Source organism: Salmo salar, chromosome ssa23 (assembly GCF_905237065.1).
Source record: "Salmo salar chromosome ssa23, Ssal_v3.1, whole genome shotgun sequence".
Classification (NCBI taxonomy): domain Eukaryota; kingdom Metazoa; phylum Chordata; class Actinopteri; order Salmoniformes; family Salmonidae; genus Salmo; species Salmo salar.
Window position 1 is genome coordinate 42,316,188 of NC_059464.1, and position 16,887 is coordinate 42,333,074.

Genomic DNA, 16,887 nt, shown 5'->3' on the forward strand with positions numbered 1-16,887 from the left:
ATTCGTTTTCTGGCACGAGTACTCATGCAAGTCATCGTGCAAACTAGATTGGTTATAGTTGAAATCGGAAGTTTACATACACCTTAGTCAAATACATTTAAACTCAGTTTTTCACAATTCCTGACATTTAATCCTAGTAAAAATTCCCTGTCTTAGGTTAGTTAGGATCACCACTTTATTTTAAGAATGTGAAATGTCAGAATAATAGTAGAGAGAATTATTTATTTCAGCTTTTATTTCTTTCATCACATTCCCAGTGGGTCAGAAGTTTACCTACACTCAATTAGTATTTGGTAGCATTGTCTTTAAATTGTTTAACTTGGGTCAAACGTGCACTTTTCGCACCAAAGTACGTTCATCTCTAGGAGACAGAACGCATCTCCGTCCTGAGAGGTACGACGACTGCGTGGTCCCATGGTGTTTATACACTGCTCAAAAAAATAAAGGGAACACTAAAATAACACATCCTAGATCTGAATGAATGGAATAATCTTATTAAATACTTTTTTCTTTACATAGTTGAATGTGCTGACAACAAAATCACACAAAAATAATCAATGGAAATCCAATTTATCAACCCATGGAGGTCTGGATTTGGAGTCACTCAAAATTAAAGTGGAAAACCACACTACAGGCTGATCCAACTTTGATGTAATGTCCTTAAAACAAGTCAAAATGAGGCTCAGTAGTGTGTGTGGCCTCCACGTGCCTGTATGACCTCCCTACAACGCCTGGGCATGCTCCTGATGAGGTGGCGGATGGTCTCCTGAGGGATCTCCTCCCAGACCTGGACTAAAGCATCCGCCAACTCCTGGACAGTCTGTGGTGCAATGTGGCGTTGGTGGATGGAGCGAGACATGATGTCCCAGATGTGCTCAATTGGATTCAGGTCTGGGGAACGGGCGGGCCTGTCCATAGCATCAATGCCTTCCTCTTGCAGGAACTGCTGACACACTCCAGCCACATGAGGTCTAGCATTGTCTTGCATTAGGAGGAACCCAGGGCCAACCGCACCAGCATATGGTCTCACAAGGGGTCTGAGGATCTCATCTCGGTACCTAATGGTAGTCAGGCTACCTCTGGTGAGCACATGGAGGGCTGTGCGGCCCCCCAAAGAAATGCCACCCCACACCATGACTGACACACCGCCAAACCGGTCATGCTGGAGGATGTTGCAGGCAGCAGAACGTTCTCCACGTGCTCAGTGTGAACCTGCTTTCATCTGTGAAGAGCACAGGGCGCCAGTGGCGAATTTGCCAATCTTGGTGTTCTCTGGCAAATGCCAAACGTCCTGCACGGTGTTGGGCTGTAAGCACAACCCCCACCTGTGGACGTCGGGCCCTCATACCACCCTCATGGAGTCTGTTTCTGACCGTTTGAGCAGACACATGCACATTTGTGGCCTGCTGGAGGTCATTTTGCAGGGCTCTGGTAGTGCTCCTCCTGCTCCTCCTTCCACAAAGGCAGAGGTAGCGGTCCTGCTGCTGGGTTGTTGCCCTCCTACGGCCTCCTCCACGACTCCTGATGTACTGGCCTGTCTCCTGGTAGCGCCTCCATGCTCTGGACACTACGCTGACAGACACAGCAAACCTTCTTGCCACAGCTCGCATTGATGTGCCATCCTGGATGAGCTGCACTACCTGAGCCACTTGTGTGGGGTGTAGACTCCATCTCATGCTACCACTAGAGTGAAAGCACCGCCAGCATTCAAAAGTGACCAAAACATCAGCCAGGAAGCATAGGAGCTGAGAAGTGGTCTGTGGTCCCCACCTGCAGAACCACTCCTTTATTGGGGGTGTCTTGCTAATTGCCTGTAATTTCCACCTGTTGTCTATTCCATTTGCACAAGAGCATGTGAAATGTATTGTCAATCAGTGTTGCTTCCTAAGTGGACAGTTTGATTTCACAGAAGTGTGATTGACTTGGAGTTACATTGTGTTGTTTAAGTGTTCCCTTTATTTTTTTGAGCAGTGTACTTGCATACTATTGTTTGTACAGATGAAATTGCTTCCAAGGATGAACCCGACATGTGGAGGTCTACGATTATTTTTCTGAGGTCTTGGCTGATTTCTTTTGATTTTCCCATGATGTCAAGCAAAGAGGCACTGAGTTTGAAGGTCGGCCTTGAAATACATCCACAGGTACACCTCCAATTGACTCAAATTATGTCAATTAGCCTATCAGAAGCTTCTAAAGCCATGACATCATTTTCTGGAATTTTCCAAGCTGTTTAAAGACACAGTCAACTTAGTGTATGTAAACTTCTGACCCACTGGAATTGTGATACAGTGAATTATAAGTGAAATAATCTGTCTGTAAACAATTGTTGGAAAAATGACTTGTGTCATGCACAAAGTAGATGTCCTAACTGACTTGCCAAAACTATAGTTTGTTAACAAGAAATTTGTGGAGTGGTTGAAAAACGAGTTTCAATGACTCCAACCTAAGTGTATGTAAACTTCCGACTTCAACTGTATGTTCTGAACCACTTTTTGTCATTCCCAGTTTTAATTTCTGTACCTGTAACAATTTTTCAAACGATACAAGTCAGGCCTATTATTATTTTTTTTTTTTAATTAGTTCAAAGTCTCCATCACTGGACCCAGTGGATGGGCAGTAAATCGGTCAGGGTGTTTTTTTTGTCCTTACCTTATCAGCAGGTATATTTGACAAAAGGCACCTGATAGTCTAACTCTGAAGTCACCCTTTCCTGTTCAAAGGTCAGAGCTATAAAGTACATCTCCCTTTATCTTCCAACTCTAGTGAGCGGACCTTGGTCGGCTCTGTTTTCGTAGACTGTATAGACCCCATTAGTCATGTGTGTGTGTGTGTGTGTCTCAGGTGAACTGGTAGGCGTTAGTCATGTGTGTAGGCACAATCAACTCTAAGGGCGATAAGGACCCACCACGCCTCACAGGTCTGCCAGGGCTGCCAAAGGCATCAATGGGCTGTACCGTCCAGTAACTGAAACAAAGTGAGTACTCCAACAAGGTGAGACAATCCTACATATATTTCACATCTGTAGTGTGTCACAAAAAACTTACAATGTATAAATGCTTTACACATTTTAATCATTGGTTTGCCATGAATGTTAACTCAATTACCATACCACATTATGATATTTTTTAACAATTTATTATTTATTGCAGTTTTGTCATTCAGTAGTAGACTGCTGTTTTACAGAATTATTCCACATGATAATAGACTGCTAATTGCTAAATTGTAATGCAAATACATATTTTTTGCAATTATTCCTTCTGCAATGGAAATGCCTTTATAAAGAAACTTCTCTTGCATCATTTCCTCCTGTGAACTTTGATCAGATAACGTATAAGCTTGCTATTTCCTCATTTCATGTCTTGATCACTGCATTATCCCCTGCTAAATAGTCCTACCTAAAAGTCTCCCTCAGAATACAGTATTGCAATAATCTTGCCTTGACCTTTCAGTTGAATTAGGCATATGGCTGAAGAGGGACGTGTGCATCTTTTAAATGTTTTGTATCTCCAAAGCAATATATTTAGCCACTATAGTTGTCCTTGGTGCCTACAAAAAGTCAGGGCGCCTTTCTAAACTCTTGGATCCTGCGATGCATGCTGACTGGTCCAACTAGACTACTGTGTAATTGCGCAAACGCCAGTAGCATACTGTAGGTTTTGTTGGTTTGGGTTAATAAAGCATAATGTTTGTCATATTCCAACCTATTGATAAAATAATTTGATAAACCAATTAAGAAAATGCCAAGAGTATCATCGAGTTGTTCTAAGTTGTCTTTTAAGGATTAAACCGTTAGCGTTACTACACCCACCCATAACCCGTTACATTGTTACTTGGGTGTCTAGTTATGGGACGTTTGTCCGTGAGCAATGTTACCTCTAAAACGTTAAAGCGCAAACTTCCAGGGCCCGTTTACTGTGAACGCTGAGGCTGTACTCGCTTTAAGTTAGTTCTACCAGTGGCCAAGTAGGATACTATGCCTATTTTATCATAATGTAGGCAAACAGAGTAGAATACCATCAAAAACAATGGAAAAAATACATCCCCTAACATTTTAATATGGAAATAGCTGTTCTATCATTCAGCCAACACTAGAAGTCAATGTGTGGTGTTCAATGAGACTACATTCCATGAGACTTTTGGGGGGAAAAAACGTGCAGGACTGGACATTATTAACCTGTTCATCCACTGGTCCTTCAGACCAGGTGACAAAACATGTTGTTGTGTTTGATGCAAGAATCCACTTTACAAAATAAAATGCATTATTATTCCCATACCATTATTACAGAGAATCAGACACGTGATGCTACCCTCTGCCTATTGGCTGCTTAGCTTATTCAACCCTTGTCTTAAAATACAACACTGCCCCTTCAATTATTTTTTCGGGTCTCTTTACCTGACTCACTTTTCCAACATGTCTAGAAATGTGCACGTTTTGTGCTCTGTAGGAAGCAATCACTCCCCTATTGCTGACTACAAATGATTTATAACTGGGCTAATAACTCACTAGATGGATATAATATGGCCAATATACTACAGCTGAGTGCTGTATCCAGGCACTCTGCATTGCGTCTTGCGTACGAACAGACCTTAGCCGTGGTATATTGGCCATATACCACACCTCTTTGGGCCTTATTGCTTAAATAGTCCTACTGCAGCTCTGATTGGCTATGCTGTGTAGAGTACGGGCAGCAATAGAAACCTACTCCTATGCTTCTGCCTACAGTACAACACAATGTCTTGCATAGTTAGTTTTGTTTCAGTATGTTGCATTGAAAGTGGCCAATATTGCATTGATTTGATCACAATTGCCACAGTAGAGGGAAACATTGTGCTTCTCTCAGTGGGCTGATATGTCTTCTGCGCTCTGTACAACAGTCCTGGGGGAGCTGCTCGGGGCTAGTGCGCGGCTGTCTCGGGGCTAGTGCGCGGCAGTCTCGGGGCTAGTGCCGGCGGTCTCGGGGCTAGTGCCGGCGGTCTCGGGGCTAGTGCGCGGCGGTCTCGGAGCTAGTGCGCAGCTTAGAGGGAACATATAGGGTGGTAGCCTACTTGTTCTAATTGAGTTTGACAAGATATATTGTTTAATCTGACATTTCTAATTTAATATTTCTCAATTCAATAGTGTTTCATTAACACAATTAAATTATGTCGATCTGTAATAGCAATGTAATAAAAAAAATAAAAAACTATTTCCAGTAGGACTAACTACTGTCCAACACTGAATTAAGTAGGCTGGCGTGTATGGGAATTGAGAGCGTTTTGAAAGGAGGGGTGAAATACACACGGACCTATAGCCTAGTCCAGCCGCTTCGTCTGTTGCTGCATTCACTTGGATCCCTCAGCAGTCACACCACGCGCCGGTCTCTTCCAGTCTCACTCATCTTATCCTCTCTGATTTCCCTCCTTTCCTTTTAGACTCGTAGCATCACCAAGGCTCACATTCCATTCATCCATCCCTACCTCTCAAAAACTCTGGAAATAAAACAATGGCGAACAACTTTGCCAGAATTTTGTCCGGCAAACGGAATGTGGGTATTATGTCATTAGTTGGAGCCGGGTCTTTGACAGCGGCCTTTCTGCTCAACCGTGAACATGTCACCGCCGGAGCGCAAGTACGGAGAGTGTACCCTGCCAGGTAACCCACGACGCCCGCTATTGCGCTATATGGACATTCAGTCCAGCCATTTGTCATTCTGTAGACCTGTTGTTTTTGATGCAATAATACAAATGTAAAAGTCTACGCTGACCTACACTGAATTCTCTGACTGTCAAAACTGGAGACTAGATGCCATTATTTTAGCAGCAGCATTGTATGAATGTGCTATTTCGAGTCGGTTCTTTCTTACTTAGCTTTTTGTGGAAATGATAAATGACCTAGGCCTGTTTTATTCATGAAATGTTCAATCTATATTCCGCCTCATGTTCTTTATGCCTAATGATGAAAGATAAATATAAAACAATTAAAATCTATAAGAGTGCTCTGAATGCATGGACTACTGATGGAATGTTTCGCCAACAATATGTAGACTACAATGATACGCTCTAATTCATTATTTGGTGAGATAGACAGGTGTGTTTTTTTTCTTCCAGAACCATGTTGGAAAGGTCTAGAATGAATCTAGAATCTCCTTATATGACTTGCGTGGGGGCTGGGCTAAAACTCAGATTTATGGTTTTATAATGATAGGCAGAATCTACCGCAAAACCGATTAGAGAAGATGCTGGAGGCAAAATGCAAAACTGGACAAACCGATTGCATAACGCGTAGGCCTATTAAGAAATATAGGATATTCCGTTTCCAAAGCATAGTCGAAGAATGCTCGACCTCTGCTGCGATCAGATTGTAGCATGTATGGTTGCACTGTTGTGTCTGTAATGACCGCGCACTGTGCCATGTGTAGGCTAAACATACCGCGCACTGTGCCATGTGTAGGCTAAACATACCGCGCACTGTGCCATGTGTAGGCTAAACATACCGCGCACTGTGCCATGTGTAGGCTAAACATACCGCGGATGCGCTGGTATGTCTTAAGAAAAGCACAGGTAGATTAGAACAGAGTGATAGATGGAAATCACTGTAGCTGTTGGCTATTGAGTAGCCTAGGCTACATTGCAGCGAGTCTTAAGGCTGTAATTATCATAATGGTGTCATCAATCACCTATTTCCTATATATATATATATATATATATATATATATATATTTTGTAGTTAGTCCTACAAAAATTGCTAAATCATTGTCTTTGAGAACCACAAGGATAATACAATATATATATTTATTTATTTTATATATATTTTATTTTTATAATTTTTTTATTATCCTTGTGGTTCTCAAAGACAATGATTTAGCAATTTTTGTCTGTATGACTGAATGTATCCCGACAGTGCGGAGTACCCGGACCTGCGCAAGCACAACAACTGCATGGCCAGCCACCTGACACCTGCCATCTATGCCAAGCTGGTGGACAAGGCCACGCCCAACGGCTACACTCTGGACCAGGCCATCCAGACTGGCGTGGACAACCCCGGGCACCCCTTCATCAAGACCGTGGGCATGGTGGCAGGGGACGAGGAGTCCTATGAGGTCAGAGCAGGCAGCCGTTAGACGTCATGAATGCAGATGACAGATGTATAGTTTTCATCAGGGTGAAGCCATAGGCTGTCTACTTTCTCAGTTCCTCCGCTCTGACAAAGCACATTGGAGGAGAGGATCCAATGTCCCCTCTGGATCTCATCCTCAAAATTAGCTTTACATTTAAAAAAAATAATAAGTAAAACTGTTTTTGCTTTGTAATTATGGGGTATTGTGTGTAGATTGATGAGGGGAAAATAACAATTTAATTCATTTTAGAAGAAGGCTGTATCGTAACAAAATGTGGAAAATGTCAAGGGGACTGAATACTTTCCGAATGCACTGCATATATTCAATATCTGCTTTTTTAATAGGTGTCCTTCTTTGTTTGACGTTTCTTAAAGCCATAAAAAGCCCATTTAGTCGATAGGCTACATTTATGTCAGCTACATTAAGAATGAATGAGTACTCTGTCTTTTGATATTTTCTGACATGAGGAGGAACAAGAGCAGTGGTCTATTGACCACATTTGATATTACAATCCCAGCCACTTAATCTGACAATGGAGAACAGGCACACCCAATCCCCCTGTCCCATTTCAGACTGAGACCATCTACCACTGCACCAGAGGGGTGTTGGTTTTAGGATAGAGGAGACTTTTTCATTTGGGATCACATCATTTGGTCATCAGTTTTATTGCTTGCTATGAGACTACACCTACTCAGAGACATTGCTATAATAGTATAGTATAAATCATACTAGAGTACAATACTATACTGTAAGCCTGTCTAATAGTTTGTAAAGTGACAGTGATTCTCTTAATGTAGTCTACAAGGAGGCAGCATGTAGCCTGGTAGTTAGAGCGTTGGGCCAGAAACCGAAAGGTTGCTGGATCGAATCCCCGAGCTGACAAGGTAAAAATCTGTCGTTCTGTCCCTGAGCAAGGCAGTTAACCCACTGTTCCCCGGGCGCCGATGTCGATTTAAGGCATCCCCCCCCCCCACCTCTCTGATTCAGAGGGGTTGGGTTAAAGGCGGAAGACACATTTCAGTTGAATGCATTCAGCTATACAACTGACTAGGTATCCCCCTTTCCTTTCCCATAACTCCTAACCAAATGAGAGACTGTATAATGATGACATTTTTGATGTGGGGGGGGGGTTTCAGGTGTTTGCAGACCTCCTTGACCCGGTCATCAAGGAGAGGCACAATGGCTACGACCCTCAGACTATGACCCATCCCACCGACTTGGACTCCAGCAAGGTACAGAGATACAACTTCACTGAAAACAACAGTATGGGCTGTGTCTGGTCAAAAGTAGTGCACTATATAGAGAATAGGGTGCCAGTGTGCCCTCATCAGTGAGATTTCTAGAACTGGCTGAATGGTGGAGCTGTCCTTAAGCTAAGTTTGCCCTGACCGTCACTATCTCTACCTGGTCACACCACACACAGACCATGTTAGGTGTCGCATATTTAACATTAGAAAGAGGACAGATTCACTCACTGGACACTATACTAATCAGTGATACCAGCTAATATTATATCGTTAGGCAGTAAATCGATTGTGCATACTGGAACGTTAATCATACATTATGTTGTATTACATGAATGTCGTTTCTGTCTGATGAAAACCTCTTGTCTCCAAAACAGAAACCTTTCAGGAAATTGAAAACAAATGACCATATTTTCTCTTTAACGAACATATAATTCTGAAACTAGAAGCTTAAATTAAATGTTCAGAGTACATTGAGGGAAGTTACTGCTTTAAATAAAAACATTTTTAAATGTCACAAGGTTTTCATCAGACAGCGATGATATGTTATATGCTACAAAGAATGTCAATTACTGTATATGGCATACAAATCACATATCAAAGGAACCTAATGTAGGATCAATAATCATGTCATGACTTCCTTAAATCATTTTGCTTTTTGGGGAGCATAGGTCATTCACAAATTTCCTTCATGTCGGTTTCATGATACTAGGCCTAACTGTCATACTATTTACTACTATAGCTAGGCCATTCGTTATTTTTTCTGTTTGCCTCCGTCTGTCAGCTCAAGTCGGGCAAATTCGACGAGCGCTACGTGCTGTCGTCGCGGGTCAGGACGGGCCGTAGCATCAGGGGACTGAGCCTGCCCCCGGCGTGTACCCGGGCAGAGCGCCGGGAGGTAGAGAAGGTGGTGGTGGACGCCCTGGCTGGCCTGAAGGGGGACCTGGCGGGGACATATTACAGCCTCACCCACATGACAGACCAGGAGCAGCAGCAGCTCATTGACGTGAGTCAGGATGCCAATCCATTTGAAGACCTAAAGGACCGGAGAGAAACAATAGCAGATATGTTTTGTTAGGCATTGAAGTTGTTCCCCTTTCATTAAGACAGCATTTCCTGTCTCTACTGTGTTGACACAGGACCACTTCCTGTTCGATAAACCCGTGTCCCCTCTGCTGACCTGTTCGGGGATGGCCCGCGATTGGCCAGATGCACGTGGTATCTGGTAAGCTGTTGGTTGTAGATACAGAACCTTAGTGGTCATAACGGTGAAAGGTGATTTTGATTATTGTCTCTTAGTTATTATTTGCATACAGTCGGTGCTACACATCACCATGACCCTTCTTTATGGAGGTTTTCCATCTAGCAAACTGACAATGTCCCCTAGCTTGTATCTCCTGTAGACTGAGCCGTAGACTCTCCTGTAGACTGAGCCGTAGACTCTCCTGTAGACTGAGCCGTAGACTCTCCTGTAGACTGAGCCTTAGATGTACATTAGTGATGCAGACAATGCCCTCTCCGCATTGAGTTTCAGTTGGTGCCCAGAAATAGCCTGATGCCAACCGCTACTCTGCCAGGACCTGCTCCAGCCTTTCTCTACCCATCTACAGCATGCCAACCTCTCCTCTATAATTCATCCTCAGGGCTCTAAATTAAAAATGTTCTGACAGCTCTCTCCCCCTTTCATGCTTCTATCTGCTCTCCTGGCTTCAGACCTATCTATTACTTCATTCAATTCTCTAATTGTTTTCAGGAGGCCATTGGGGCAAATATGCCATTGTCTATAATGCAATGCATTGCAAGAACATTTTTGCTTATATGGAAATACTGTATCCATTACAATGCAATTTGATTATTGCGTATGTGGCAATACTGTACACCGCCACCATCACCTCAATGAAGTTATAACGTATGGGAAATGGAACCTGGACATTAACTCTAGCTGGTACAATAAAGGATGGAGAAATGATCTCTCTGTCATGTATAAATGGTTTAACTCAATCCAATTTGAGGGATGCTCTGAGCTCCTTTTTAGACCACCCGGATCAAACCTGATTACCGACAGAAAGGAGAAGCAGAACCTTCTATTTTGTAAATAAAGGCCTCTGAGGAAAAGCATTTATTATCAACGATCGTGATCAGCTCCTCTGAAATAGTCTACGTACACTGGTGGGAGCGCTGGCATCCCATGACATTAGGAAGCACTACACAAGTATTGATTTAAGAGTGTGTTTTGTGTAGTTTTTATTTTATTTTAAATTAGTATTGATACGTTTTGTGTTTTCAACACTCGCTACTCCTTTGTACCAAACCCAGGCATAACAACACGAAGACCTTCCTGATCTGGATCAATGAAGAGGATCACACCAGAGTCATCTCTATGGAGAAGGGAGGCAACATGAAGAGAGTGTTTGACCGCTTCTGCACAGGCCTGAAAGAGGTGCGTGCGCGCGCAAACACACACACACACACACACACACACACACACACACACACACACACACACCATTATGTGGCTGCCGGTGTATGTATGCAAGACAAAAATACATCTCAGGGCAAATAAAGTTGTAATTGAATGTTTTTCATCTAGTCTAAAGTGAAAGGTTTGTTCAGGTGGAGAGGCTGATCCAGGAGAAAGGCTGGGAGTTCATGTGGAATGAGAGACTGGGCTACATCCTCACGTGCCCCTCCAACCTGGGCACTGGGCTCCGTGCTGGAGTACACGTCAACCTGCCCAAGCTCAGCAAGGTAACATCTAATCAAGAGCACCAACAAGCATTTTACATTGACATGGGTTAACTAATTAGGGTCAAGTGCGTCGCTCAAGGGTACATCAACAGATGTTTCACCTCGTCGGCTTGGAGATTCGAACCAGTGACCTTTCGGTTACCAGCTCTTAACCGCTAGGCTACCTGCCACCCACGTCATTCCCAACCCACAGGCTATCTTTCCCAACCCACAGGCTATCCCCCCCACCCCCCTTCTTCCCCTGTAATCAGGGACGGATGTAGATATGGGACATCAGGTAGAACCGTAAAACCAGCAGTCCTCCAGACCTCCATGGTAGGACTTGAATGAAACCTATACCCTTACACCAGGGACCAATACGATCCCCACTAGTCAGTCATCCACCACCCATCGTCTTCTGAATGTTTCTCTTTGTTAAGGCACAGCGAAACAGAAAAAAACATTAAAACGGGAAAACGAGCGTTGAGATGCTATCTCTCCATTTTCCAACCGTTTTTCTGTTTGGGCGTCTACTAAAAGTGACTCCTGTCTGGTAAACCTACAGGACCCCCGCTTCACTAAGATCCTGGACAACCTGCGTCTGCAGAAGAGAGGAACCGGGGGAGTGGACACTGCAGCCGTGGGAAGCACCTTCGACATCTCCAACCTGGACAGACTGGGCCAGTCAGAGGTAATGGGGGAATAGATTGTGTTAGATTTAGACACTGATCTTGGGTTGGTTTAACAGTGTTTTTCCCACTACTAATGGGTTCAGTTGGGTTTAGGAGGAGGGGAAGCTGTTCCTAGATCTGTACCTAGGAGAAATGTCATCCCACACAGCTACTGGGTGCATCTCAATAGTTTAAAATGGCGTACTCTCCATTACCGGCGGCTACATTACAAGGCCATGCAAAATAAATTCACTTGGTCATTACAACTGGTACAACCGGGCAAATTTTTCCCAGAAGGGATCGAGATGGAGGACATTCCTCAGTAGCCTACGCTCCTTGTAGGAGGAGCCAAAGGCTTAATTCAAGTCAAAGTTATTACCCATTACAGATGGTAGGGGGAGTGTAGCAAATCCATTCGCTTTACCCATCAGTCAAGTGAATGAAAGGATATGAGAGGGGAATCCATTTTAGACTATAGAGATGCGGCCATGGGTTGCACTGGAAGGCTTGAGAAATGTCTTGAGGAGAGAGACTGTCATGCCTGTGTTTAAACCTAACTCTCTCCTGTGTCTGCATGGGAGACATAAGTCAAGTACACATCAGTATTCTGTACGGTGTGAATCCTGTACACATCAGTATTCTCTACGGTGTGACTCCTCATCAGTATTGTCATGCCTGGGTTGTATGATGGGATTATTAACATGGGTTGTATGATGGGATTATTAACATGGGTTGTATGGTGGGATTATTAACATGGGTTGTATGATGGGTGAATGCATGGTCAGAAGGTGGGGTAGATCCTCTCATAACACTGTGCATTGACACATACACACATGATTCAGCTAATCAAGATGTGGTTGATCAGTTGAATCAGGAACGAGGTATTACAGCCCTGGGAATGAAAGCCATGCATACACTGCAGCTCTCCAGGACCAATCAGTGAGGAATGGAAGGGCAAGTTTGAAAGAGTGGAAGAATGATAGAGACTGAGAGAACGAAAACCGTAGTGGGCGAAAAAAAAACAGAGAGAGTGAGAGTGAGAGAGAGAGAGAGAGAGAGAGAACTTTCAACCATCCACAATCTCTCAGTCCACAGGATTGAGGGGATCGGTTTGAGCACGGTTTAGAATTCTGATCGCTAAACTTGATCACATAATGACTAGTTATTTGGGATGTAAGATAATTCGTAGATCAGTGATTTGGCCACTGTCTGGCCGCAATGCAGTCGATCTCAAACACGCGCACACTTTGGTTGTGTGCCACATCCACGACTGTGCCAACGGGCATCAGATTGCTAGGCCTATATCATATGATAGATGTTGAGAGATCTGTCATGCGTCTGCAATGCAGTCGCTCGCTAACACGCCCACTGTCTCTCTCTGTGATCAGGTCCAGCTAGTGCAGACAGTGGTGGACGGCGTCAACTACCTGATCGAATGTGAGAAGAAGCTGGAGAAGGGTCAGGACATCAAGATCCCTCCGCCGGTCAGGAAGTAGACTAACCCCCCCCCCCCACCTCTTCCCACCAACCTCTGTCTCATCCCCATCAGAGCCATAGGTAATGTGTACACATCCAACTGTCAGATTTAAATGGCACCAAACGTTCCAAGAACATTATTCTGGAAGTCATTGGGATGTTTGGAGCCAAAATGCCTGACAAGTTGGCTAAACTCTGCATACCTATAGCTCTAATCCCTATAAAATTATACGTAATGGACTCCTGCTTAACACCTAAACCAGGTCTCTTTTGAGAAATAGACTAACCTGGTTAAATAATATAGGTTAAATAAATCAAATAAACCTCCTAACCCTAAACTACAGCATGTCCTATACTCAATGTGTCTGCTACCATTTCTCCTCTCCTGTGTATTATTGGGTGGATTCCTATATTCTATATACCATGGTATTGTTGAATGCTTGTTTCTGATTGGCTTGAAGGGCATTCTAGAGCGTTCATTATTTCTCTATAACGCACAGTATATCAGCACGGAAGAATTCAAAGGCTATAGTTAATTCTTACATGTTTTGAGCTGCTTTTGAAAGCAAAAGTCGAATGGAAAACTTTATTAGCATTGCTGAATTAGATTTTCATAATGGCAAGCTAGTAACTAACTGATGGTTTGGTTAGCTAAACTAGCAAGTCTGTTTGTTTAGTTACTATGGAAACTACTGTAGCTATCTAGTAAGCTTTCTAGCAACTTCAGTGGATGTTAAACACATTTCTACTGGAAAATCAACACACATCTAGCGGAACATTTGACATTTTAGCCATGGTATGAAAGGGATAACCAACACGGTGCTCTATGCGTTCTCTGGAAAATAAAGTAACTCCGTGGAAGGTCAATCCCGCTCTTTGTAGCGCGTCGTGAAACACACCTTCCACGTCGTTAATTGTTTTCCATAGAGCGCATAGCTCCTCGGTGACGATCCCTTACATAATCCATCCATTTGTCGTAGTCTACATTCAGTGTAACCATGTAGTGATTGTTGACAACTTGAATGTAGCACAACAGCCATGTTGGACTGATAATAACTTGTACAGGGTTTGTCTGTATGCTGGGGTTATTAATAAGACACGGGTTGAACTAAGTCCTACTAATAACTCATGCTAAACTACTCTGCTCAGTGCTTGATGACGTACTGTACGTATCAAGCAGCAATATCATTTCAACCCACCATTGAATGTCATTCTCAAACATATTTTATTAAAGAAACCATCTATTTAATATCTTTCTCATTCGTCATTAATATTTTAAACCTGTTGCATGCCTGTTGCAGACCTTAGTAACCTTTTAACTGTTCAAGGCTGGTGTATATGCGTGTTTGTGCCTGCATGAAAGCAAAGCTTTGACTGACTTACAGTAGGTGGGCGGCATGGTAATGAAGCGCTCAGACACTGATATTCTAAACAACACTGCACTGTGCTAACTACTTTTACTGTACCCACATTTAAGGTCAAAAAGTGAGTTTGCATTGATTTCTTTTCTGTTTGTATGGTAAGTGATAAGTAATGTTACCCATGACAATGTACGATATGTCAGAACTGCATATCTGCCTAGCTTTCACAATATGAACAATTAATACAATTGTAATCCTAAATCATTGTTAATAAAACCTGTTCTGATATTAGAAGTTGTAACCGGAGCTCCGCCCCTCAGATCTGCCAGCCAGGCTAACATTGGACATTGTAACATATTCAGGCGGTGGATTGGCTCTCCGTATTCAACCAGTGAATGTCTGTCTGTCTGTTTGAAAAGCCTTGCAGAGGCATGTTGTTACTGAAATCTGGGTTGTGTTTTTTAGAGGACAGCGTAGACACATTTTTTGCATTCGAAAACGAAAATGAGCAGTTCTTATTGGACCAAGTATTTCCTTCCCGTTTTAACCTGGTGCCAACGTGTGTCCTGATCTTGTCCACATTCTGATTGTGCCCACATTTTTAGAGTGGTGTAGACGATTAAAATAAGTGATTGTGATGATCTACCTCCGGATGTAGTCGGGGACATGTTGTACCTGGGTCATCCTGACCAGAGCACCAAAATCACATTAATTCAAATGTAACCAGGGCTATAAATAGACTTTAGAAACAATTGTTTTTGTGCTGGGTAAGGTTGAAAATCAAAATCCACAGTGGGTTTCGAACGGTCAAACTTTGGTGTCGTAACCTGTGTTTAACGCCGTCCAACCTACCTCCCTGACGGTCCAACCAGCTCCCAGACCCTCTATCCACTTCCCGGACCGTCGATCCAGCTCCCTGACCCTCCACCCACCTCCATCCTCCTCCCTAACCCTCCAACCAGCTCCCTGACCCTCCACCCACCTCCATCCACCTCCATGACCCTCCATCCTCCCTGATCCTCCCTGACCCTCCAACCTACTCTCTCCCTTAGTATTCATCCAACCAATCAATCTGCCCCAGACTACCTCCGAAGACAGTCAAGCAGGTCTGATCACAAGTTATTTTAATTGTCTACACCTGAAAATGTGGACAAGATCAGGCCACATGTTAGCAGCAGGTATAAACGGGGCCCTTAATAGCATGTGTAGACGCGGCCTACCTTGAACAGATTGTGATTGGATTGCCACATCTGGCCACATCTGCAGTCCTCATGCGTCCTTGCAGCATGCCTAAGGCACGTTCACGCAGATGAGCAGGGACCCTGGGCATCTTTCTTTTGGTGTTTTTCAGAGTCAATAGAAAGGCCTCTTTAGTGTCCTAAGTTTTCATAACTGTGACCTTAATTGCCTACCGTCTGTAAGCTGTTAGTGTCTTAACGACCGTTCCACTGGTGCATGTACATTAATTGTTTATGGTTAATTGAACAAGCATGGGAAACAGTGTTTAAACCCTTTACGGTGCAGATCTGTGAAGTTATTTGGATTTTTACGAATTATCTTTGAAAGACATGGGAAAAGGGACGTTGCTTTTTTTGCTGAGTTTACAATAAAGCATGCCATATACACTCAGTGGTAATTTTATTAGGTACACCCATCAAGTACTGGGTTGGACACCCCTTTGCCTCCAGAACAGCCTGAATTCTTCTGAGCATGGAAACATTGCTCAATTGGTATCAAGAGACCTAACGTGTGCCAGGAAAACACTCCCCACACCATTACACCACCCACACCAGCCTGTACCGTTGACACCAGGCAGGATGGGGCCATGGACTCATGCTGTTCACTCCAAATCCTGACTCAGCATGACACAACAGGAATCGGGATTCGTCAGACCAGGCAATGTTTTACCACTCCTCAACTGTCCAGTGTTGGTGATGGCGTGCCCACTGGAGCCACTTCTTCTTGTTTTTCGCTGATAGGAGTGGGACCCGGTGTGGTCGTCTGTTGCCCTATACGGTGACTTCAGAAAGTATTCAGACCCCTTGACCTTTTCCACATTTTGTTACGTTACTGCCTTATTCTAAAATTGATTGAAACTGTAGCCCAGTGTTTAATGTAACTGTGTAGCCCAGTGTTTAATGTAACTGTAGCCCAGTGTTTAATGTAACTGTGTAGCCCAGTGTTTAATGTAACTGTGTAGCCCAGTGTTTAATGTAACTGTAGCCCAGTGTTTAATGTAACTCTAGTCCAGTATTTAATGTAACTCTAGTCCAATATTTAATGTAACTGTAGCCCAGTGTTTAATGTAACT

The 16,887-nt window shown here is 43.4% G+C and overlaps 1 protein-coding gene across 3 annotated transcripts; it reads left to right on the forward strand.

Moving 5' to 3' along the window:
• The first annotated feature begins 2,764 nt into the window (after positions 1-2,764).
• On the forward strand, positions 2,765-14,464 carry LOC106584654 (creatine kinase S-type, mitochondrial). Of its 3 annotated transcripts, none has more exons than XM_014170150.2 (10): positions 2,765-2,991; positions 5,413-5,632; positions 6,881-7,079; positions 8,234-8,329; positions 9,126-9,347; positions 9,481-9,566; positions 10,658-10,781; positions 10,955-11,089; positions 11,634-11,759; positions 13,128-14,464. In XM_014170150.2, exons 2-10 carry the CDS (start codon positions 5,484-5,486, stop codon positions 13,233-13,235), a joined length of 1,245 nt encoding a protein of 414 aa, XP_014025625.1. In that variant the 5' UTR covers positions 2,765-2,991; positions 5,413-5,483; the 3' UTR covers positions 13,236-14,464. The 3 variants fall into 3 exon arrangements, with proteins under 3 accessions (XP_014025625.1, XP_014025626.1, XP_014025627.1); XM_014170151.2 differs by having other exon boundaries at positions 2,778-2,974; XM_014170152.2 differs by lacking the exon at positions 5,413-5,632 and having other exon boundaries at positions 2,874-2,991.
• Positions 14,465-16,887: the final 2,423 nt, after the last annotated feature.

Bases quoted from the DNA above. Each gene is read 5' to 3' on its own strand.
- LOC106584654 (XM_014170150.2), top strand. From the start codon at position 5,484: ATGGCGAACAACTTTGCCAGAATTTTGTCCGGCAAACGGAATGTGGGT. The intron at 5,633-6,880 runs GTAACCCACGAC...GTATCCCGACAG, and splicing joins CGGAGAGTGTACCCTGCCAG to TGCGGAGTACCCGGACCTGC. The intron at 9,348-9,480 runs GTGAGTCAGGAT...GTGTTGACACAG, and splicing joins AGCAGCAGCAGCTCATTGAC to GACCACTTCCTGTTCGATAA.